The sequence below is a fragment of the Chelonia mydas genome, chromosome 4 (genome assembly GCF_015237465.2).
Source record: "Chelonia mydas isolate rCheMyd1 chromosome 4, rCheMyd1.pri.v2, whole genome shotgun sequence".
NCBI classification, from domain to species: domain Eukaryota; kingdom Metazoa; phylum Chordata; order Testudines; family Cheloniidae; genus Chelonia; species Chelonia mydas.
Window position 1 is genome coordinate 34,171,811 of NC_057852.1, and position 22,787 is coordinate 34,194,597.

Below are 22,787 nucleotides of genomic sequence, written 5' to 3' on the forward strand. Positions count from 1 at the left end.
ATTCTAGAATAAAAATGACTGTTTGAATACCTCTTTTTGAGGGCAGTGGCAAAAACAAAGACTTCTTTTTTTTAAAAAAAAAATTGAAAAGGAAGGAAGGGCAGATTATCTCAAGTTCCGGTTTCTCCCTGAAGTGTTCGCCTAAGTTGCACTTCATTAATGATGCATCAAGTTTGAGTGCATCCAGGCTTATCTCACCACACACACCTGCTTTTCCCTAGTTCTGTAATGCCCTTTAGTACTGCTATTAGAATAGCTACATTGTACTCGTAGTATAGGCACTCACCTTCTGATAATACAGTAGCTCCACAAAGCATTGAGACATATTAGAATATATTTTAATGTTGCTGTAAATATTAAAACAATCTTTTTGTTGTATGCTTGCTGTTGACTGGCCAGAGTATAATAGAAATGGAGGCTACACATACTCTTTTTTTTGTGATATATTTTCTGTGTATTCCTTTCATTTACACATTGTTTTAAGTGTATTTTGAAGCTGAAGTCTGAAAGATTTTTAAAATACAGATTTGAATTCAATATTGCCTCCTTCCTCCAAAATGTAACTAATCCATGCACAAACAGCTTAGAAAATAGAGAGACATTTACTCCTGCAGGAGGATAGCACAACCATAATGTAATTATATGGTTGAAGTAAAGGAAACTAAAGTGAAGATGGGAAAGAGTGGGATGGGATAGGCAAAACAAAGGTAAAGTGTAGGTGGGAGAGAGAAGGAAGGATGTGTTTTCAAAATTTTGACTTTCAGTATTTTAGAAAAAAATCATTGCTTTTATTAGATGTGTCCAAGAAAAGTCTCTTATAAGAAGTGCATTTTAGAGGGCCATGTCTATTCAGGTACAGTAATTCGTGATATATTTCCAGTGTCTATAGTATCTTCTTAGCAATGAATAAACCTGAGCATTTTAAATCTCCCTTTGAGCTGTGTGTGGGAGAGGCTCAATACACAAGCTAATATTTCCATGTTTACCTTTAAAAATGTGGCGTTTAAGCAAATATAGTTTCCCAATATGCTTTCACCTGAGCACAATCCCAAAATGTGCATACGTTCCTGTAGATTTCAAGCACTGCCAGGAACAATTTGTGTCCAGAATTTTAAAATGTTAATTGAAGGTTGGCATCCTTTACGGTTTTTCCAGTTGAAGAACAGATAACACTGCAAACTGTTTCCTTTATAGCATAGTAGGTGGTATCTTATTCTTGCTCATAACGATATTGTATTATGAGGAGTTGTGTCAAGGTCTGATTATCAGGCTTCCGAGGTAAGATACTAAATGTGTTTTGGAAGGGTTATTTTTAAATCCAATTTGACATTGGATTCTTTGAGATGTTAGAAATGAGCTCACTAATCCTAGCAAACAGCTTTAATTGCAGCTGGTCCTCTCTTCTGCATCCAGATTGTTTTTATTTTGCAGCTGCAGAAAAAACAATTTGTTACAAGCATAAATCAAATGTTTAGTATCCTTTGCTCTTCCAATAGTTCTAGAACATTTTTCACTATTTTTCTTTTTGTAATTTCAGATGTTCACATGTAAACTTTTATGTGGATCATTTTTGTGAAGCTTATTCCAAATTTTCAGAGTATGATATAGGACTAGATTTTGTGGAGCTGATGATTATCTCAAACTGGTGTAAATACATCGATTTAAGCAAAGTTGCTTCTTATTTACTGAAGCATAAGTGAGATCGGAATTAGTTCCTTCATTTTCAAGTCCATGTTAGAGTATATTTTATCTAAGTACCATTCACCTTTGCAGAATTGCTGCCAAATTGAATAAACACTTAAGTATGTGCTTAACTTCACTAGCCTGAGTAATTCTGTTTGAAGTCAATAGGACTACTCATGCTAATAAAGTTAAGCATGTGTGTGTTGCAGGACAGGGGCTTTAATAGGTATTCCATCTACATCTAGGACACAAGAGCCTCACCTATTTGCCAGATTCTTCAACTCTGTGGTAGATTAAATTATATCCTTTTTCAATATGTCTGTTGGCAATTTGAATCCCCTATTTTGTAAACAAAGGAGAAAAAGTAAGTTTCATGTAAAACAAGGTATAATTTGGGATACAGTAAACTTTTTAATTGTTCGATTTATGCAACATGGAGCAGGAAGTGAAGGGGTGACATATTACTAATTTCAATATTATTTGCATATATCCCTAAAATTGAGATTAAGTAGATCCTAGTGGCAGAGTATCTCCCTTTATATCTTGTATGACTGTACCACAAATGTAATTAATCATAATTTTCAGAATTCAACTTGATCCATAAATATAATTTTTTAATTCAATTTGCTTTCCAGGTGTTAAAGAATGTAGGCTGTAGTTTGAAGTAGAAAGGAACAAGCGGCAGTCAAAAAGGCAAACGGGATGTTAGAAATCATTAAAAAAGGGATAGAGAATATCTTACTGCCCTTATATAAATCCATGGTACGGCCACATCTTGAATACTGCATACAGATGTCGTCCCCGCATCTCAAAAAGGATATACTGGCATTAGAAAAGGTTCAGAAAAGGGCAATTAAAATTACTAGGGGTTTGGAATGGGTCCCATATAAGGAGAGATTAAAGAGGCAAGGACTTTTCAGCTTGGAAAAGAGGAAACTAAGGGGGGATATGATAGAGGTATTTAAAATCATGAGTGGTGTGGAGGAAGTGAATAAGGAAAAGTTATTTACTTGTTCCCATAATTTAAGAACTAGGGGCCACCAAATGAAATTAGTGGGTAACAGGTTTAAAACAAATAAAAGAAAGTTCTTTACTCAGCCCACAGTCAACCTGTGGAACTCCTTGCCTGAGGACATTTTGAAGGCTAGGACTATAACAGGGTTTAAAAGAGAACTGGATAAATTCATGGAGGTTAAGTCCATTAATGGCTCTTAGCCAGGATGGGCAAGGAATGGTGTCCCTAGCCTCTGTTTGTCAGAGAGTGGAGATGTGTGGCAGGAGAGAAATTGCTTGATTGTTACCTGTTAAGTTCACTCCCTCTGGGGCACCTGGCATTGGCCCCTGTCAGTAGACAGGATACTGGGCTGGATGGACCTTTGGTCTGACCCAGTATGGCCATTCTTATGTTCTTAAAATTTATCATAAATCCTAAGCACATATGAAGAAATACTTGAATGAAAAATGTATTGCTTTGTTCAATATATGAAGCAACCAGTTTTGCTGGTTTAAAAATGTATTTTCGAGCTTTCACATAGTATTTCCCCATCTACCACTAACTCCTCAAAGGAGGAACTCAGATTATTTACCTATATTATTTACCTGGTTTTCATAACTAAGGCAAAATGTAACCAATGTATATCTCAACTTCAGCATCACACTAGTGAAATCCTAAATAGACAGAGGTTATGTCACAACATATTTTAGCTCCAATAGGTTAAATCTCAATTTATACATATGGCTTTTGCAGTAAAAGCATATAGAGATCAAACTGCTCGGAACAAAAATGTCCAGCCATAATTTTAGGTTATTAAATATCTACTTGCACCCATCTTTGGCAGTCCCTATAACTTTGAAGAATAGATAGATGGCTAGTGTCAATTTTTGCCTTTCTAATTGTATTTTCACTGTGTCGTTGGTGGAGAGGAATCTGGATAATGCGGTCAGGAATATTAGGATTAACTGAAAATTTAAATCTTTTGGACTGTTTGAGCATATTTTTGATACCTTTTTACAATGTATTGATGGTTTTCCATATACTGTATATAAAAAAACCCCTCAAATTCCCTGTGGCTAGTGAATTCTCACACATTAGTGATGTGTAAACTCCACAAGCAGCATGAACATCCAGATGATAAAGCTGTACGTGCTTCTCAAACTCAAATCTCCTTGAAAGGCTTTGGTTCCCTTTTTCACCTCCAGGTCCTTTTTTTTTTCTTTTTGCCCCTTTCTCCCCGGGCTTTGATCATTAATATCAATGGCCAATACTTCTGGATGCCTCTCTTAGTTATGTCACTGAAGATTTGAGTAATCTGAGACCTTTAAGGATATGGATGTAGGAGTGGGAAGAACATCTCCAGACAGCTCCGAAACTGACTAATGTCTATTTTATTCTTCCTGTGATATTTTACCCCTTTAAAATATCTGTTGCACATTATATCTTGAGTTCACATTCGTTACTTTGCAGATTCATGTACTGCCCTAGTTTATCATATTGGGTGACCACTGTCATAGAGACACCAATGCATACAAAATTTGAATTGCATATTTAAGCTAGGTTTCAGAGTAGCAGCTGTGTTAGTCTCTATCCCCAAAAAGAAAAGGAGTACTTGTGGCACCTTAGAGACTAACAAATGTATTTGAGCATAAGCTTTCAAGAACTACAGCTCACTTCATCGGATGCATGTATCCAATGAAGTGAGCTGTAGTTCTTGAAAGCTTATGCTCAAATACATTTGTTAGTCTCTAAGGTGCCACAAGTACTCCTTTTCTTATATTTAAGCTAATCATTCTCCCATTCAAGTAAACATGGCAGAAGAATTCAAGAGAGCAGGAAGTGGACTCAGTAACAGCAGGGGATTGAGTGTCTCGATTCTATTTCTTCCTCTGGCATTGAGTTGATGTGTGAGAGTTGAGAAGTCCGTCTAATAGCTCTAGTTTAACTATTTACAACAGTAGAATGTCTCCTTACCTAAGAGAGTCACCAAACAGTATCAAAGGGGCTTCTGTAGTACCACACTGGTGAACAAGAACCCAAACACAGTCCCCTTTAGGCATTCCAGTCCTTGGCTCCTATCTAGGCAAAAAGGTCTAATATGGTGATTGGTTTATTGAAAACCCAAATCACCACATGTGAGGTTCTTTCCCCCATGTCACTGTGTGTCTCAGATCTTACCCAAATATCACGCTGTCAGCCAATCCTTAGTAAATTAACTAAAGGTTTATTAATAAAAGAAGAGTTATTGAATAGTTAAAAGATTATATACATTACAAATGCTTGCTATGGCCTTCTATCAATGGCAGTGATGGATGAGTCTGCTGGCTTGCAAAAATCTCTCTGAATCATCCCAGAAGGTTAGAATCTAAATGCAGCTTAGATATAACGTCTGTTAGTCTTTCCATGCTTTTCCAAATAACTACTTGGAAGATCTCAGTCCCACAGCTTAAACTTTCCCTGTTTAAAGTTTACAGACTAGAGATGCAGGATCAGGCCCGAGGTTTCACTTTTATAGCTGAAGCAGGTTTCAGAGTAGCAGCTGTGTTTGTCTGTATCCGCAAAAAGAAAAGGAGTACTTGTGGCACCTTAGAGACTAACCAATTTATTTGAGCATAAGCTTTCGTGAGCTCACTTCATCGGATGCATTCAGTGGATATTATCTACAGCTTAACTCTGTTTTAATGCCTAATTGCCTTACGCAAATAAGTGTAACTAGATTTCCTGTGTATGGATAGGAAATTGAATGTTAACTTCAAAGTGGTGGGTTCGTGTGTGTGCTCAGAGAAGAATCCTGTCACATGCTGTGCTCAAAACACTTAACTGCCTGCTTCAGTTATAAGAAAAGGAGGACTTGTGGCACCTTAGAGACTAACACATTTATTTGAGCATAAGCTTTAGTGAGCTACAGCTCACTTCATCGGATGCTGTAGCTCACGAAAGCTTATGCTCAAATAAATGTGTTAGGAGTACTTGTGGCACCTTAGAGACTAACACATTTATTTGAGCATAAGCTTTAGTGAGCTACAGCTCACTTCATCGGATGCTGTAGCTCATGAAAGCTTATGCTCAAATAAATGTGTTAGTCTCTAAGGTGCCACAAGTCCTCCTTTTCTTATAACTGAAGCAGGCAGTTAAGTGTTTTGAGCACAGCATGTGACAGGATTCTTCTCTGAGCACACACACGAACCCACCACTTTGAAGTTAACATTCAATTTCCTATCCATACACAGGAAATCTAGTTACACTTATTTGCGTAAGGCAATTAGGCATTAAAACAGAGTTAAGCTGTAGATAATATCCACTGAATGCATCCGATGAAGTGAGCTCACGAAAGCTTATGCTCAAATAAATTGGTTAGTCTCTAAGGTGCCACTAGTACTCCTTTTCTTTTTGCGAATACAGACTAACACAGCTGCTACTCTGAAACCTGTAGATAATATTAGTTTCCTACAGTATCTCACCTCTTTGATCTTAAGGTTAACTGAACACACTTAAGACATGGAATGGATTTAGCATTTAAAAGCTAATTTGGTTACACTGGTAAACTAACAGGATATAGGTAAACACAGACAAATACACTTAGCAACTATTGTTTGATTCTTATTAATAAAAAGTGAATGAGTTGGGGATTGCTAGCTTAATTAACATTTCTTTGATACCCATACATAAGTGGATTGTTTTGATTACAATTGCAATGCCTCTTGTTAAATTGTTCTGGTCATATACAAGTTAGCTGGTTTAGCAGCACCACAATAATATTTAGTGGAAGAGAGAGAAAGCTGGCCAGGGTGGAGAGGATCTGGCATGCATACGATTAACCCTTTTTATAGGGCAATAATTTACAGCATGACAGATGGCAATTTCATTCTGCTCTACAGATGGTGGGAAAGCATAATAAAAATTCACTTGTCTTTCTGTCTCAAAATTTTGTTGAAAAACCTAATTGAAAAATCTAATTTTGAAAAATGTTGGTAGCTCTAATAACTTATTTCTAAATTAATTTTCTGCAGCCATGTTAAAGAACACTGAACCTCAGTGAGGACTATCTTCATGGCAAGTTGAAAACACACTTCCTTTTGGAGCCCTACAAGCTCTAATCTTCCACTAAAGAACATGGACTAAAAATAAATATTGTCAAACCATGCAAAGCCGAATCTTCAAATATAGTGGAATAAAATGTGATTAAACAGCTATTTTTGATACATTCTATTGCCTGTATTGCCTTGTCTATATCAGGGATCTCAAACTCAAATCACCACAAGGGCCACATGAGGACTAGTATGTTGGCCTGAGGGCCGCATCACTGAAACCTTTTCATACAATGATACAAAAGTATAGTAAAAAAATAAGAGTAATATAGTATGCTATTAAAAGTCAATGTATTAACTTTTTAAAAACTGTAATGCAAAGAGGGGTTTTAATAAAATATAAACACCTGTAACTATTCCTTATGTGGTCAGTAACACTGATAATGATCTACACTAACAGTCTATCAACATAGCTGTAATGGCAGGAACTTTTTAATGTAACTATTCATACAAAATACATTGCCACTTTTAACAAACATTCTTCCCAACTATTCACAGCAAAGAACCATACATGCTGAACTTCATACCTCAGGCTGCTCGTCTAGTCCATGAGGCCCTGTCTCTTTCCACCTCTTCCTCACCCCCATTCCAACATCTTCCCCAAATCCCCTCCCCAGCCCCACCTCTTCTCCACCTCCTCCCCGAGCGTGCCGCGTCCCTGCTCCTCCCTCCTGGAAAGTCCTAAGCGTGCTGGGAGGTAGGTGGAGGAGCGGGGACGCGGTGCGCTCGGGAGGAGGGAGGGCTGGGGGTGAGGGGAGCTTGGCTGCTGGTGGAGTCGGTGCCTATGGTGGGCTGCACATCCCTGACCCGTGTTTGAGACCCCTGGTCTATATAGTGAGTATTTAGGGCCTGATCCTACCATCACTATCAAGTGTAGTGGTTACTACTGACTTCACAAAAGTAAGCACCGTATCCACTAGTACATTTGCCATATGACTTCAATAGGCCTATTTTCAGTGCATAAAGTTAAGCATGTTCATAGAGGTAATTTTTTGGAAAGTTTAAGTGCTCTTAAATAGAGATTCAGAATGAAAGTCTGAACTGTCATAACTGGAGCATCTCCAACACACTGTGATGATAGATTGGTTCTGGGTGAGGAACACCTATGATTGTGTGAGGTACTGAGAAAAAAAAAACAGCTCTGGAAGTGGATTCCTCAGGTTCCATTCTCAGACCACACCCAGATCATCAAATAGTATTGTAGGACCATATGAATTGCCATTCTGGATTTAAACTCTAGGTCCATCTAGTTCAGTGGCCTGTACCAGATATTTCAGAGAAAGGTATAAGAATGCAGCTGTAAGCAGATGTGGGATAATCTGCCCTATATTAGGTCTCATCCTGATTTCTAATAGTCAGAGAGTCTTAAACCCTGAAGCATGAACTTTCATAGCCCTTCCACAATTTTTGTTAATGACTCTGGATATTCTTGTTATCCAAATTAATGTCCAATCCCTTATTGAACCTTGCTAAATTCTTGATTTTAATGATTTCCTGTGGCAGTGAGTTCCACAGTATAATTGCATGCTGTGTGCAAAAGAATTTGGTTTTGTTGGTTTTCAATTTCATTAAATGCCCCCTTCTTCTTTTGTATGAGACAGGAAGAACAGCAGTTCCCAATCTACCATCTCTAGACTATTCCTTATTTTATATACTTTTATCATGTCCCCTCTTTTCATCTCCTTTCTAAGATGATGATCCACATTTTTCAGTTTTTCTTCATACGTGTTTTTCAATACTTTTGATCATTTTCATCACCCTTCTCTGGGCCTCCTCTAGTTTTGCAATGTCCTTTTTCAGATGGGGTGACCAGTATTGCACGTGGAATTTCAGATGAGCCCACACCACTGATTTCTAAAAGACATTAACTCTGTATTATTTGCTATCCTATTCCTTATGCTTTCTACCATTTGAATATCTTCTTTGCTTTTGTTGACCACAGCTGGATATCTAGTAGGGGTCCTCCTTGAGCTGTCTACAGTGACACCCTAATGCCTTTGAATATACCTTTGCAGGGAGAAAATGTTCCAACATGAGTGTTTTCCTGGTGGAGTTGGTAACTATCCTAGCTAAACAAAGTACTAAAAGCCTATTTTATAGAAGTTGTTCTTGTCCTTGTTGAGACAAATGGTTAAGAACCTCAGGACTTGCCATGAGAAATAATACAAAGTTAGATGTAGCCCTTGAACTGTTTGCCCCTAAAGGACAGAAAGGGAAAAAAAAAAAAAAAAAGCAGAAGGGTGACGATGTTATCAAACACACTTTGTGCCAGTTGCAAACAGTGCTGTCTGCCAAAGATAAACCTACTTTACTGGTGCCTCTCAACAACAGAAATGGCCAAGATTTTCACCATGGCTTTCTTCCTTCCTTTCACAAATATTGTACAAAATACAACATGCAGCTATAGTCTTAGGCCTGTTATTTTTCTTGCAGGTTACAACCTATTCCGAAAACATTCTACTGTTCTTTCAAACTGCTGGATGCAAACCTCTCCCCAACCCCCCCCTCATTCTGCAACTCTTGAGGCTATAGTTAAACAGTAGCTCCTTTCTGTCCATGTGGCCTGTGAACAGCTTCATTAACCAGTTCTTTAGAGCAATCCTTTAGAAAATGCTGGTTTCCCGAGACCAGAAATGACACTGAATGGTGAAGTTGCTCCAGGAACAGCTCCTGTAGCAGCAGTTGCTCATTATCGTTATTCTGCTTCTTCTGCCGTTGCTGAAGTTCCCGCTGCTGCCACTGCCACATCATCTGCTTGACTTTGAGATCCAGCACAAGCAGCCTCTGGGTATTCACGGGTGCCAGCATAGCAGCGTGAAGCACTGTTGGGTCCATACTGGTTTAAACCCTCTGTACAGACAAGCCCTGGTAGTTTTGTTTGCCCATTGTGAAAATACACTAATTGCTTTTGAAAATCTAGGCCTCTGACACTGAAGCTGCTTCTTCAAATTTTAGCTACAAGGATTATTTGGATCAAATTACAGCAGTAAGCAAAGCAGAGGCCCGTTTTAGGTGTGAGTGAAACAGTTCGTAATCAGTCAAGTAGTGTCCTACCTCTAAAATGCTATTGTGACACTTTGGGGGCTCACACAGATCAACAGGCTTTCTGTCACAGCCTGCCCTGTAACCCTTGGTGCTTCTGCACTGTGCAGCTTCAGCTCACCAGCAGCATGCTCACAGCACAATGGCCTGATTCTGGCTTCCACCAGCCTGGCTACTCCTTGCAGGGTAACACAAACACCCTTCCAGTCCTGAGTCTCCCCCAAACCATCTGCCCTCCACTGTCCAGTCCCTCTCCGTGGATACTCACAGAAGTTATTCAGTGTGCTCTGTCTCTTTGGAGGCAGCAAACATCAGCCTGTTTAGCTGGGGACTTCACCCTTCATTTTATTACACAGCTTTGAGAAGGTTTTGTAATAAAACAAGAATAGGTCTATTAACAAAGCACAGATATTTAAGTGACAAGTAAAAATAGAAGACAGAGATATGGTTACAAGTACACACAACAAAACAAAACATGCTTGCTAATGCCTAAAACTTAACTTTGGCAAGTTATCTTTATCTAAGGAGGTTTCTCCCCTATAGTCAGTTCCAGCTACTCTTTGTTTTCAAGCCAAGATGATCTACTCTGCATGAGCTCATAGGGTTCTGCTCCCTCTTTGTCCCCTAGGTGATAGATGCCAAAATGGCTTTCTGTTTCACCTTATATTTTCCAAAGTATCTGTTTCAAGAGCCACTAAGGCTTCCTGGGGGTGCAGGTTCCATCCTCATTTGTGATGGTTAAGTGGTCTTTCTTCCTCCTACCCCACTTGTTTATCTTGATGCCTTTGTTTACATTCCACGTAGATGTACTTTTCATTGTCCTCGGAGATATTACCTAATTCAGTTTACATTGGACACACAGGAAAACAGAAACAATAGCATTCCTTTGTCTAGGACTGGTTGGGATTATGCATTGTTTGCAAAACACCTTTTAAAAATGTATTTCCAGCAGACATCTATAGTTCTTTATATACTGCCTGTACATATATCACACAATATTAATGACCAGCATGTTACCAGTTTGCAGATGATACCTTACGTCAGTGCTTCTCAAGCTATCTGATGTGGGGGACCGGCAATTTTTTTCCCCAATGTGTGCGCAGACTGGCAGCTGATGGCTTGCGGACCACCACTTTGAGTAGCACTACCTTACATCACACCTTTTAGCTCTTAAATACAGATTATGACAACAGTGTGTTGGGGCAATGTGTGCATCAGGCCTGATGTGAGGGACTGTATGGTGTGGGGTGCCCTCTGCCCGTTGGCAGACAGGGACTCCCTAGGTCATAATTGTACTACTGGGCATGATAATCACATTCTACAGCAGGGAAAGCGTGGGAAAGAAAGAAAGCAGCTCCCATCTCTGGGATGGAATCTTTGTGTTGCCGAGTCAGTGGCAATCTGGCATGGCATAGTGCCCGATTAAAAGATTTGGGGCACTGTTGATTTTAATATCCTGTCAATAGCTGCAAAAGAAGGGGGTGGGATGCCCCCACATGAGGTGGCGATGCTTTTCTACACAAGTGCTTCCAGGTGAGCATCCACCCTAAGAAAACACTTGGCCGGGTGATAAGGACTTGTTTTCATTTTTAGTTTGGATGGAGCTGAATAGCTGCTCTTTTCAAGAGCCACTTCTTCCTTTCTGGTGACCTCTTCACTTACTGAAAATGTATTGTGGCGGATCCACCCAACTGGAGCCCACACCTTACATACATCTACCTTTTCCTAATGTAAGGGGACTGTTGCCCCCTTACTAACATTCAGTGGGGGTGTTTTAGTTGCTAGCTCCCAGTACTAAAAGGGGGAAGGGTCGATGGGGAATCAGGACCCTGAGAATGACAGACCCTAGGAACAATGGGGAGAGGCCAATGTTCCAGGTCAGCCTGAATGACAGGGCGGGCAGACTAATCAAGGAGTCAGGAGGCCAGGGAGGTCCTGTCCTCCGTGTGGGCTGGAATTGTCTGGGTCAGACAGAGTGGGGCGGACCTAAGGAGAGAGCAGGGACCCAAGCTGAGCTGGGGAGCAGAGCTGTGCCAGATCCAGAGGGACCAGAAAAGCAGCCCAGAGAGAGCAGACCCTGTCCTGGGAGCAGAGCTGCAGCCCCAAAGCCAGAGGCACAGCCCAGAGAAAGCAGACTTGCCCTGGGAGGAGAGCTGCAGCAACCAGAGCCAGAGGGGCCAGAAAAGCAGCCCACAAAGCAGGTCAGTGCTGGGAGCAGAGTCACAGAAGCAGCCTGCAGAGCAGACCTGTCCTGGGAGCAGAGCTGTAGCAACCAGAGCCAGAGGGGCCAGAGAAGCAGCCCAGGGAGCTGGAGGCAGAGTGGAGTTGGAGCTGGAGCCAGGTGTTGTGAGCAGCTGGGTAGAGCGAGGGGGGACTCTGGGCAGTGGGCCCAGCACAGGGAGATGCCTCAGCCAGGAGGCTCTGCAGGCCAGACTTGGAGGGGGATTGGTAACCCTGACAGGCCGGGGGCAACACTGGGAAGAAGGGCCCTGCCACCTAGAGCCTGAGGCCACCACCAGAGCGAGTGTCCAACCTGCAGCATCCCTCCAGCACAGCCAGGGCCTGAGAAGGTGGCCTGGGACTTACAAGGAACAGACTGTGAACTGCCTGGACATTCCAGAGACACTGTTTGTGATGTTCCCTGCCACAGAACGGGTTGATGTGTTTCCTTTAACCTTTCCCATTTTCCCTTATTCTTTTTAAAATTAATTGTTGATTAAAGAACTTGCATTTGCTTCAAATTGTATGTAATGATCAGTGGGCCAGAGAATAGAGTGCAGAGAGAGAACCCTGGAGTGGGGACACCCTAGCCCCTGTCCTAGGTGACCACAGCGGGGTTGAGCCCAGGAATCCTGGGCCCAGCCTTGTTGGGATTACGAGGACTCTGCCAGACAGGAGAGTGGAAGGGGAGTTCTCAAGGGCAGAGAGGCCACTGAGTAAAGGAAGTGGGAGCGAGGACTCCGATCCTTTCGCTAGCCCACTTCACCGGGGTAGTGCAGAAGCCAGGAAAGTTCCCCACAATAGCAGGACTATTCCCCCACTTACACTAAACTAGATCCTTAAACAATTCCCAGCAGAAATTGCCGTACTATTAATCTAACAATGCCATTCAGCCCCTCCTCCTTGCCAGCGCTCTCCTTTCTTTGCCCTCTAGCGAGGCGGACTGCACAGGGTGACAATAGCAGGGAGGGACGAAGGGATGCAAAAGTCAGGGAGGGGTCTCCTGAGGCACACACAGCTTGTGCCTCGATGAGGAGCCCGGGAAATGTGCAGACCCTGGCCTGTGAGCGCTGGGTGTGGGCGAGACAGGGCTGGCCCCTGCAGGTGGTCTGCGCAGCCTCTGCCCCAAGGGCTCCTGCAGCCTGTTCCCCCAGTTCTCAGCATTACTCAAATGCAGTCACCAGGAGGCCTTTTGTGCAGCCACAGACCTCCTGTGTGGTGACTGGGGAGGGGGGAAAGCATCGGCCCCTCTCACTCACTTCGTCTTGCTCAGGGATGCGCCACCCTGCACCACCTCTGGAGACAGGTGGGGTACAGCGCTGAAGGAGCAAGGTGAGTTCTTGACCTATAGGCAGGGGGCACAATGAGGCTCAAGCTTCCACCCTGGGGTGGTTGGGTGGCGGGCTCAGGTGGCAGGACTCAGGGAGCCTGGCTGTGCAGACCAGGGCTTCAGCCATGGGGTTTGGGGCACCAACACCCAGCTCCAGCTGTGATGTTTCAGGTACTGACCCCCAGCTCTGGCCAGGCCCACGGGGCTTCAGCCTCCAACCTCCAGCCCTGGCTGCTGGACCCAGGGGCTAAACCCAGGTGCTGGCCCCCCAACCCCAGCCTTGGGTGCTAACCTGGGCTCCAGCAGGTGCTGACCCTGGGCACTAAGCTACAGCCCCTGGCTGTGGCCACAGAACCTGACCCCCAGCCACACAGCTGCCGACCCTGGCTCGGGCCGCAGGACTCATCACCCACCCTCATTGCTCCTGGTCCCCGCTACCTCCCCTGGCTCTGCATCTGGCCCCCCATCACCCCTGGCCCTCGCTGATTCCCCCTCCAAGGCTTAATTTGCCCTGGGGCTTGTTGCAAAACATTAACCAATATGCAAATATCGCTTTCCACAGCATTATTTTTATTACTGACTCTGCCAACCACCACCATCACCACACCCTCCAATAATAAGCGACCGGGATTTGGATGTGTACACGTACCTTTATAATTACTTTTCCTGAAGTCAATCAAGTATTTTAGGGGAAACGGTCGGTGCGGCCACCAGCCACCGCACTGGGAGGCCACCGAAAAATTGTGTTGCGAGACCCGCGCCCCCTTTAGGCTGCCTGTGCGGAGGGAGAGTTTTGCCCCGCGGCTCGGTGCCTGGGGGCCGCCCGCAGCCGCTTCCGTGGCCCCACCAGCGGCCGCCCGGGGACTGGCTTTTTGTCGGCCAAACCAAAACCCGGGATCCGGAGGCAGCGCCCTCGCCTTTAACTCGCCGGCCCTTCAGCGGCACGAGCCCGCGGAGCCGCCGAGTCTCGGGGCCGGGCTGCGGGACGCCGCCGGGTGCAGCCGCCGCGCCTCATGAGCCTGCCCTAGGGGCGCCCCAGGCGGCGGGCGAGGCGGGATGCTGCCGCGGGCAGGGCAGCTGCTCCGGAGCGGCAGGGGGAGATGGCAGCAGCCCCTGGCCGCCGCGAGACGCGGCCGCTCCCTGCCGGCCGGGCCCCTGCCGGCTCCCCAGGTGAGGCGCGGCGGGCGGGCGGCGCGGGGAAAGTTTGCCTGGGGCAACTGCGGCGCTCGGGCCGCGCTCCCCTCCCCTGCCCGCCGCCGGGCTCCGGGGCTGCTCGTGCCCCGCGCCGCGCCGGTGGGCCGGGCGCCGTTGTCCCCGGGGGGCAGCAGCAGCTTGGGGGGGCAGAGCGTACGGGGGGGGGGGCGACCCCCCGGCCCGGACCCCAGTCCCCGGCCACAGGGGGCGGCGGAAAGTTCCTCCGGGGCTGAACCGCGCGCTCCAGCCGCTGGAGGTGCAGCCCCGGAGGATGGGCCAGGCTTGGGGAGCGGGAGTTCAGCCCCGGATCTGGCCGCTCCGGTTTGTGTGCGGGGCTAACGGGGCTCCAGCTGGAGGGGAGGACAGTGAAACAAGCGAGGTTGTAAGGGACTCATTGAAACTCACGCCCCGCCAAATCCTTCCCCGGGAGAGAGGCTACAAGCGCCTGCTTTGAACAGGACCCCGGCGTGGGGCGGCGCTCCTGGCGCTTCAGCCGCACCTGAAGCAAAGGCATTTGGCAGCAGCGTTCCGTGCTTTGCTACGGGGAAGGCTGCCTTGCTGGGAGCGCGCTGCTTTTGGTTGGAGCGGAACTTTAACAGGCTCAAGCGAAGTGGATAGCGCTCCAAGCCTGCCAGAGGAAGAACATCGGTCTTGTAAAAGCTCAAGTCAGGAAGCCGTCCATCAGCGCAGTCTTTATAATTTTTCTACTTCCTTCAGCGTTGTTGCCCTGCTCCCTGATAGGTTGATGATGAATCACCAGTGCAATCTGTAGGAATAACAGTTGATTTGGCACAACTGTGTTATTTGTCTGTTGATAAATATCCTTGGAGAGAGAGAGAGAGAGGTGTGGTGTGGTGTGGTGTGGTGTGGTGAGGAGCATGCTGAAGAAGGGGAAAGTCTGAACTTAAAAAAGAAATCCTGTAAATAATTCCATTTTTATAAATAAAACAAAAGGAGTACTTGTGACACCTTAGAGACTAACCAATTTATTTGAGCATAAGCTTTCGTGAGCTATAGCTCACTAGTTCTTTGGGGTAGGGGCCATCTCATGCTACGTATTTATACAGTACCTAGCACAATGAGGCCTCTATCTTCACGTGGGCATCTAGGAGCTACTGTAATATAAACGGTAATGGGAGCAGTGCTATGTGGGAGATCAGGTTTGGGAATGCTGCTTTCTGGATGAGGACAGTTGCGAAGGTAGCACCTGCAGCCCCAGGTGACTGTTATGGATGTCCGAGTGCTGCTGACAGGCTTTGAAGGGAGTTCAGCTCTTCACCTTATGGCTGTAGTAGAATGAGGCTTTGAGATTAGGAAGTTTAATGGAGACAAGGGTGAGAGAGAAGGGAGCCTTTGAACCCTACGATGAACACTAAAGGCCATTGATGGTTCCAGATATATGAAGGTATCTGTATTGTGGATTTCATTTTTCTTCTATTTGAGGTGAACTAGCAGCTAGGAAATGCCATGTCCAATTACATGATGTGACTTCTGCTCCTGATTTCCCTGCCCTAAGGTAGTAGCATTCTAGGTGTCCCCTCTTTTCTTTCTCTTCTAATCTTGAAGCTGTTGGGGAAATCCATTTGGGTCGCCCTTTTGAGGGCTGTGGTGCCCCATTGCTTTATTCTCAAAGGGCATTAAACTTGTAAAAATTAGTCAATTAAATCCCCTCCCAAAAAAGTATAGTTTTTAGGTACCACACCTATTCCTGAGTCCCCCTGTCAATTTATGTGCATTCAACTGGTTATTTTAAAATGGCTTTTCTTTGTCATGTGTGGGAAAATCCACAGAAAAAAAGTTGAAACTGACCGTCTCCACAGGGAAACAATTAAATGGACTGTGCACAAAGTGCTGTTAAATGCATTAAGTAAACAAACTGAAGGCTAGAAACTTGTAATTATTAATTACTTTCATTTGTAGTAACCTTAAATGTTACCTGTAAAATGAGAAAATTTAAAAAATCACTCTTCTGTCTCAATATTTTAAGTTAGTATCCCTTTAAGAAATCTCTTTTAAAAACCCAAGCCACTGTCTGTGCAAAAAGGGTCAAAATGCTATTTTTAAAAGAAAGGTCTGTTGAAAGGTACAGTTCTGTAGACAACATAGCCCAAGGTAACCATGTGACTGTGTACTAATAATCTGGAAGAAAGGAGACAAATGTAGTTGACAAGTTCCACTGTCAGGATGTTTTTAAATTTTGATTATTAAAGAGTCTATCAATTTCTTTTAAAAGTTTGCTCTGATGAAGCTTGGCAAAATGTTGGCGCTCAACTCTCAACCTATTCAAGGACAAAATGTGTGACTGGGACACATGACAGACACAAATTCATAGAGGAAGTGTAAAAATTATGTTTGGTTTATTTAATTAACATATGCAAAGTTTCCCTTAACTGAATTTTCCTGATGCTGTGTTCATAAAGTCAGTTGAAAGCAATGAACAGAATGAACACTGGCTTTAAACTGGGACTAAAATGGATGACACTCTTAATGAGGTACAGGAAAGCAGTATGGTCTCTGGCCATGTCTTCACTCGGAAGGAAGGTGTATTTGCTAATGTGTGCTGGTGGAGTTAAACCCTGGGAAGGAGCTTTTCCTTCCCAGGGTTTACCTTCGCTAGCTAACACATATTAAAAGTACAACTTGCTTTGTCTGTGTTTTGAAAGTCTAATGTTGTCAAAGCAATGTATACTCCAACACATACTAAAGTAGTGGAGTTAAAGACTAGGCTGCTTGCTATGCTTAAATTCTATTAGCTTAGCACATGTTAAAGGCAGTGTACCTTGCCTACATGTAACACGTTCTAACAACACAGCTTTTTATCCTAGTCTAGACAAGGCCTGACTGCAACTTGTATTGCTTCCTTCTAGAAATACTGGAGGAGAGAAGTATAGAAATGACAGAAATATACAAAAATAATTTAATGGTTGTTGCTCCCTTCCCCCATTCTTCCTCCCTCAGTCCCTGAAACCTGTACCCTCCTCTTCCCCCACCCACCCAAAAATAACCCCAAACCTGGGATAAAACTCTGCCCTCACATGCCTGCCTTTCCTTTGAAATTCACTGGAAGCTGTACACATGTGGAGAACTTGGATCCTAATTTAGACCCTTATTCTGCAGTCTAACTTGTGTTCTGTGGAGTGCAGAGGCTAGCTGAAGTGCAGAGGCTAGCTCATGCAAATCAGATTACAGGGTTATGGTCTTAATTTAATTTTAATTTAATTTAACTTCTGCAGGCTGTTTAGTGGAATGTTCTGAAGTGAAACATTGTTAGAAGAACAGAGGGATCTTAGTTTTTATTGAGGCTGGTCTACACTTAAAATTTCGATCAATCTAGCTATGTCACTCACAGGTATGAAAAATTCACACCTTTGAGCATTCTAGTTAAACCCACTTAATCCCCAGTGTAGATGCACCTAGGTTGATGGGAGAGTTCTTCAATCAACCTAGCTACAATTCCTTGGGGAGGTGGTTAACCCACATTGACGGAAAAACCTCTTCCATTAACATGGCAAGTGTCTATGTTAAGGGACTTAACGGTAGCATAGCTGCAGCTGTGCCACTGTGGGGCCTGTAGTGTAGACATGCCCTTAAAAGTGCAGCTACTGTGTTTTCTTATAGAAATAAAATTTCATGCCTGGTCAAATTTTCTTCATGACTTGTATATTCAGAAGAGTTTAAATTCACCCCTCTTGCACAAAGCCTCTGATAGAATGAGCCCAGTTCATAGGTGCATAATCTGCATAATCTGTTGCCTGTTCAGTTTGGGGCTTTACTGCAGCTCCTTCATACTGACTGTTCCTCCATGTGCCCATTTTGCAGGTGTTTCCCGCCAGTGTTCTCACCTTACTCTGATATCTGTGGCTCTGCCTACAATGGCATATTATTCAGAGGCACTTCTGAAGTTACTTCCCCAGTGCTTACTGCAAGACTGCAGTGGTGCAGATCCTTGCAGGTTCCTCTGTGATTGAGTGAATTTCATACTAAAAGGGAAGCTATATATTTGTAATGTTCCTTGTCTCCATTTTTAATGGGAAATTGTGTTCTGCCATGTAGTATTTTGTTGGGCTGTAGGTTCTGAACTGAGTGGGATCTTAGCCACAGGACTCCAGATGCTGCAGTGGGTGTTGTACAGCAAAAGCCCTGTGCTGTTCTTTGAAAATATGCTTTGATTATTTTGACTTTATTATGTCATAACTGCCAAACCGCCAAAAATGTGGTTTTAGAGAATGCAGTTGAACTGGTTTAGTAACTTGCACCTCTTGAAAATGTTCCCCTCTATTTAAATAAGGATTAAAGTAGAAGTGTTTGTAGAAGCATCAGGCAAAGAGTGTTAAGTTCCTTTTGAAAACTGACTACTAACTGGATTGCCTGGTGATAAAAATGCAGGTTTAATTTTCAGTAGCTGAGAAAGTTAGTTCCGATATAAAGTATGCATGCATGAGGATATATAATCATAATTTAGGAAACTGCATTGAAAGAAGGTAAAATTATAGTCATATATTTAGTATCTCTTCCTTAAATCTACTTACCTCTGCGTCCAAAAAAAAAGGTTTAATCTCCTAATTCACAGCTCATACAATACGGGTTTTGAAATAATACAGTTCAATAAAACGTGATATATGGCTTGATCTTGAAAGTTGCTCAACACATTTTGGGATTAGTCTTCTATTTTGTATAGCATCTTTCTTACAAACTTTATCCGAAATGCTTTGTGGAAAAAATATTTAATTCTCTAACTGTATGAAATAACTGCTCTCTCCCCAGCTAGTAAGAGAGAGGGGCAAGGGAGAGCTATTTTCAGCTAAGATATCAAATGAGATTGAGAGTTGATGAGTTAGGAAGCCATTCCAAAGGGCTGGAGGAAAAGAGGAAGTGGAGGCAGAAGACTCTTTCATGGTGAGGTTATAAGTGAGGACAGAGAGGAGACCAGTGCTCTAACTGGGTGTGATGGAAAATAGATGGAGATGAGGACCATGGGTGAAATTGTGGCTCCTTGCAGTCAATGGGGGTTTTGCCATTGACTTCAGTACAGCCAGGATTTTATCTCATGAGTTCAGTGACAGATGTTGTCATTGGGCTATAATTTAAAGGTGCTTTTGTTTTTGTTTGTTTGTTTTTTTTTTAACAGACATTTCCATGCCTTGTTTGGAAGCCAAAATACTGTAGCACTAAGAACCTGAACGTGATAACAAAAGTGAAATTGACTTCCCTAACTGCATAATTATTGAAGAATAAACAGGGCATACGTAGTAACAAGCCAACTGTTTTTTTTACAATTTTCCCTCTAAAAATCTAAAATATTATTAGCAAGATGGGTAAATGTGTTTACAGCATTTGTTTTGTAGTGTTTGTTTAATGTTAAATCACAAGTTGTAAGTCTGCAGCACATTTCATTCAGATGAAGCATTTGTTTCCATAAGAATCATATACACCTCTTGTAATAATTGACAGGGTACTTGCACTGAAAATTGTCCCAACAAATCAACCTGAGGAATTTTGATTGTCTTGTAAAGGTGACTGAAGGCTCATTCAATTTAACACTTTTTAATTATTAATTTTTAACTAACTTTTTCAGTTACCATTTCTCCATATGTGGTGTTATGTCCGTGGGATGCCATTGTTCTGTGTATTTTTAAAAAGAATTATTTGGATCCTGGCTCTGGAGAGGAAGGATTATCCAGTGGTTATGGCACTTGCCCAGGGTTTAGGAGAACAGAGATCAGTTCTCTGGTCTGTCACAAATTTTGTATTACCTTGGGCAAGTCTCTTAATCTTCCTGTGCCTTAATTTCCCCATCTGTAAAATGAGTATGATAGTACTTCCATTTCACAGAAGGGTTGGGCAGATAAATATTTTATTTTGAGGCACTCAGATAGTATGGTGATGGGGCCATATAATTACCTAAGATAGCTCGACCTTGTAAATAAACTTTTTGGTTAACAAATCAGCCACTCTGGCACCAAATGAACCATAGTATAATGCCTAAAAGGACAACTGGATATAGTTTGTTTGTAAAAGCAGGGAATCATGTCTGTTGTGCTCTCAGAAAGCAGTGCCTCTAATTGTCAGCATTCCAGCTGAGTGGTTTTCAGACAAAATTAACTAATCTGCTGATGGTACTGTTCACAGGAATCCAGTTTGGAGTCATTACTAAGCCTTCTGACTAATCCTTATAGAAAAAGCTGCTTCATTTTGTATTATTGAATCTTGTATGGCTCAAACCTCTCTCCCCGGGGAAAGCGTTTGCTTTGTAAGGAGGAGGTTTTGCAAACTATGAAGCATTTGTTTGATCATATTTCTGGCAGGCTATATAAAATAAAGTTTGTGACCCACAAAACACTGTCGTAAAGTTTATGAAAGTCTTAGTGTTTTTTAAAATTATGATTATTTTACAGAGACAAGATGAGTGAGGGTAATATCTTTTTTTTTTTTTTTTTTTGACCAACTTCTGTCGGTGAGAGAGACAAGCTTTTGAGCCACAGAGAGCTCTTTTATTGTTTGTTTGTTTGTTTATTTGTATTAGATTATTTTACAGATAGCCAATTCTTTCATTTCCCTATGCTCATTATTAAATATTGTTCTTACTTCTCTGACACAAGTGCATTGCTTGCATTGGTCTCTTGAAATAAAAGGTTTCCCGTAGCAAAATCCCAGTGGAGAGAAGATCTCTAAACACAGAAGTCAACCTAAAACACTATTATTGCTGTTCATACATAGCACTGAGCCAGAAAATATTCCCAGGGTTACCGACCTTCCAGGATTGGCCTGGAGTCTCCAGCAATTAAAGATTAATCTTTAATTAAAGATTGTCATGTGATGAAATCTCCAGGAATACATCCAACCCTAGGGTACTAACATAAGCCTGAGTTTGCAAATTATCCCAGTTAGCGTCTTTTTAACCATGAATGCTGAATCTCTGTAGGCCTGGGATTTGTTACTTCTTCCAGCCATTTGCAGACATAACTAAACTATGGGCCATCTGTACTGGGGATGTTCTTACTGTTGCAGATGCACAAGTGTGGATGTACTGCACCTGTACAAAATGGGGATTGCATTCACGGGGCTTCCCTTGGTTTGAATCCAGCGTAAGCTGTGCACATCCTGTTTCAAAACTTAGTTCAAAATCACCCACGCTGGTTTCAAATCAGAAGAAGCCACTTGAGTACAATCCCCATTTTGCACAGGTGCAATACATCCACCCTGAAAGTCTGCAGTCAAGAAGCTACATTGGTACAAATACTCCAAGTATAGACAGGGCCTTATTTTTAACAGGAAACAGCAAGAATGTGGATAAGGAGGGAAGTACCATAATCTAGACTCTAAGTATCAATTTAGCTGTCAGTAGGACAAGAGTGTGCAAAAGTAGAAATTTTCAAAATTTGAGTGTATTCATGTTTTGTTAGTTCAAAACGTGTTTCCTTTTTTGGTGAAGGTTTATTTTAAAATGGTCTTATGTTTGAGGAACAACTATTTACACTGTGAAAATGTGATTTCCTGTGAGCCTACAGTGAAATATACGGTCCCCAGGAAATTTCTGGAGTGTGAGAACAGGCGAAACGAAGTTGCAGACATTTTTGTGAAAGAATATTCCAGTTCTGCTTTATGTTCTAAGAGGCCTAGGCAGGTAACCCTGTTGCTGAGGGGAGAGTCTTTCTGATTGCAAATTTGCAGCTGGTTAGAAAATCTTTGTTTTGTTTATCTGCAGGCAGCAGGAAAAAATGTTTTGCTTCTCAGTTGCCAATGATACTCGCATCCTGTTTATAAACATAGCTCAAAGTCACCCATGCTGTGATGCCTGCAGCTAGTAAGCTGTTGACCGGTTTCACAGAGTGAATTTTCCAATCCTGCCCTCTTCTCGCCAGCTGTCCGCATTTACTCTCAAATTACTGTCATGCTTCCAGTGTTATGAATACCACATTTTAAAATTCAGTTGTGTATCAGATCCTGAGCAAACACCCAAAATGTGTAAAAATATCCAAAGGGCTATTTGAAATTTAATCAGTCTTGTTTTCTTTTCCCCTTCTCCCTGCACTTCAATGTCAAGTTTTATAGTGGATTCTGTCAAAGCAACATCCTCAGAAACAGTGCATGCAGCAGCCTGAGAGTAATGAATCATCACTTAGCCTCTGCCTTGCAGTTGAATATTCTAAATAAATTGCAGCTTTGAACAGTTTAACCCTCTCTTATTCCTCTGTTTCTAAACATCAGGCCAAACCCTACCTGCTCAGGCCACTCT

General features: G+C 42.8%; 2 protein-coding genes and 1 long non-coding RNA gene across 14 annotated transcripts in view; 2 read left to right on the top strand and 1 right to left on the bottom strand.

Annotated features, from left to right (window-relative positions):
* The window catches only part of SEC24B (SEC24 homolog B, COPII coat complex component), a 90,712-nt gene extending 83,592 nt beyond the window's left edge, over nucleotides 1-7,120 (top strand). For 2 of the 6 annotated variants that reach the window (XR_006290363.1, XR_005225107.2), the window contains exon 26: nucleotides 6,688-6,955. The gene's annotated coding sequence lies outside the window, so the exon portion shown is untranslated. Of the gene's footprint in view, nucleotides 1-6,687 lie in introns of all 6 variants that reach the window. The other 4 variants (XR_006290362.1, XR_006290361.1, XR_006290364.1 and 1 more) reach the window with 3 other exon arrangements.
* On the bottom strand, nucleotides 75-14,133 carry LOC114022349. Its single transcript, XR_005225108.2, has 4 exons — nucleotides 14,007-14,133; nucleotides 10,076-10,198; nucleotides 1,945-2,022; nucleotides 75-1,431 (listed from the first exon to the last, which is right to left on the bottom strand). It is a non-coding gene; the product is annotated as an uncharacterized LOC114022349 (long non-coding RNA).
* The window catches only part of MCUB (mitochondrial calcium uniporter dominant negative subunit beta), an 80,879-nt gene continuing 71,305 nt past the window's right edge, over nucleotides 13,214-22,787 (top strand). For 2 of the 7 annotated variants that reach the window (XM_043545314.1, XM_043545315.1), the window contains exon 1: nucleotides 14,388-14,504. In XM_043545314.1, the coding sequence (XP_043401249.1) occupies nucleotides 14,414-14,504 (91 nt within the window). In that variant the 5' untranslated portion in view covers nucleotides 14,388-14,413. Of the gene's footprint in view, nucleotides 13,360-14,387; nucleotides 14,528-15,369; nucleotides 15,957-22,787 lie in introns of those variants that run through there. The other 5 variants (XM_037897041.2, XM_043545313.1, XM_043545317.1 and 2 more) reach the window with 4 other exon arrangements.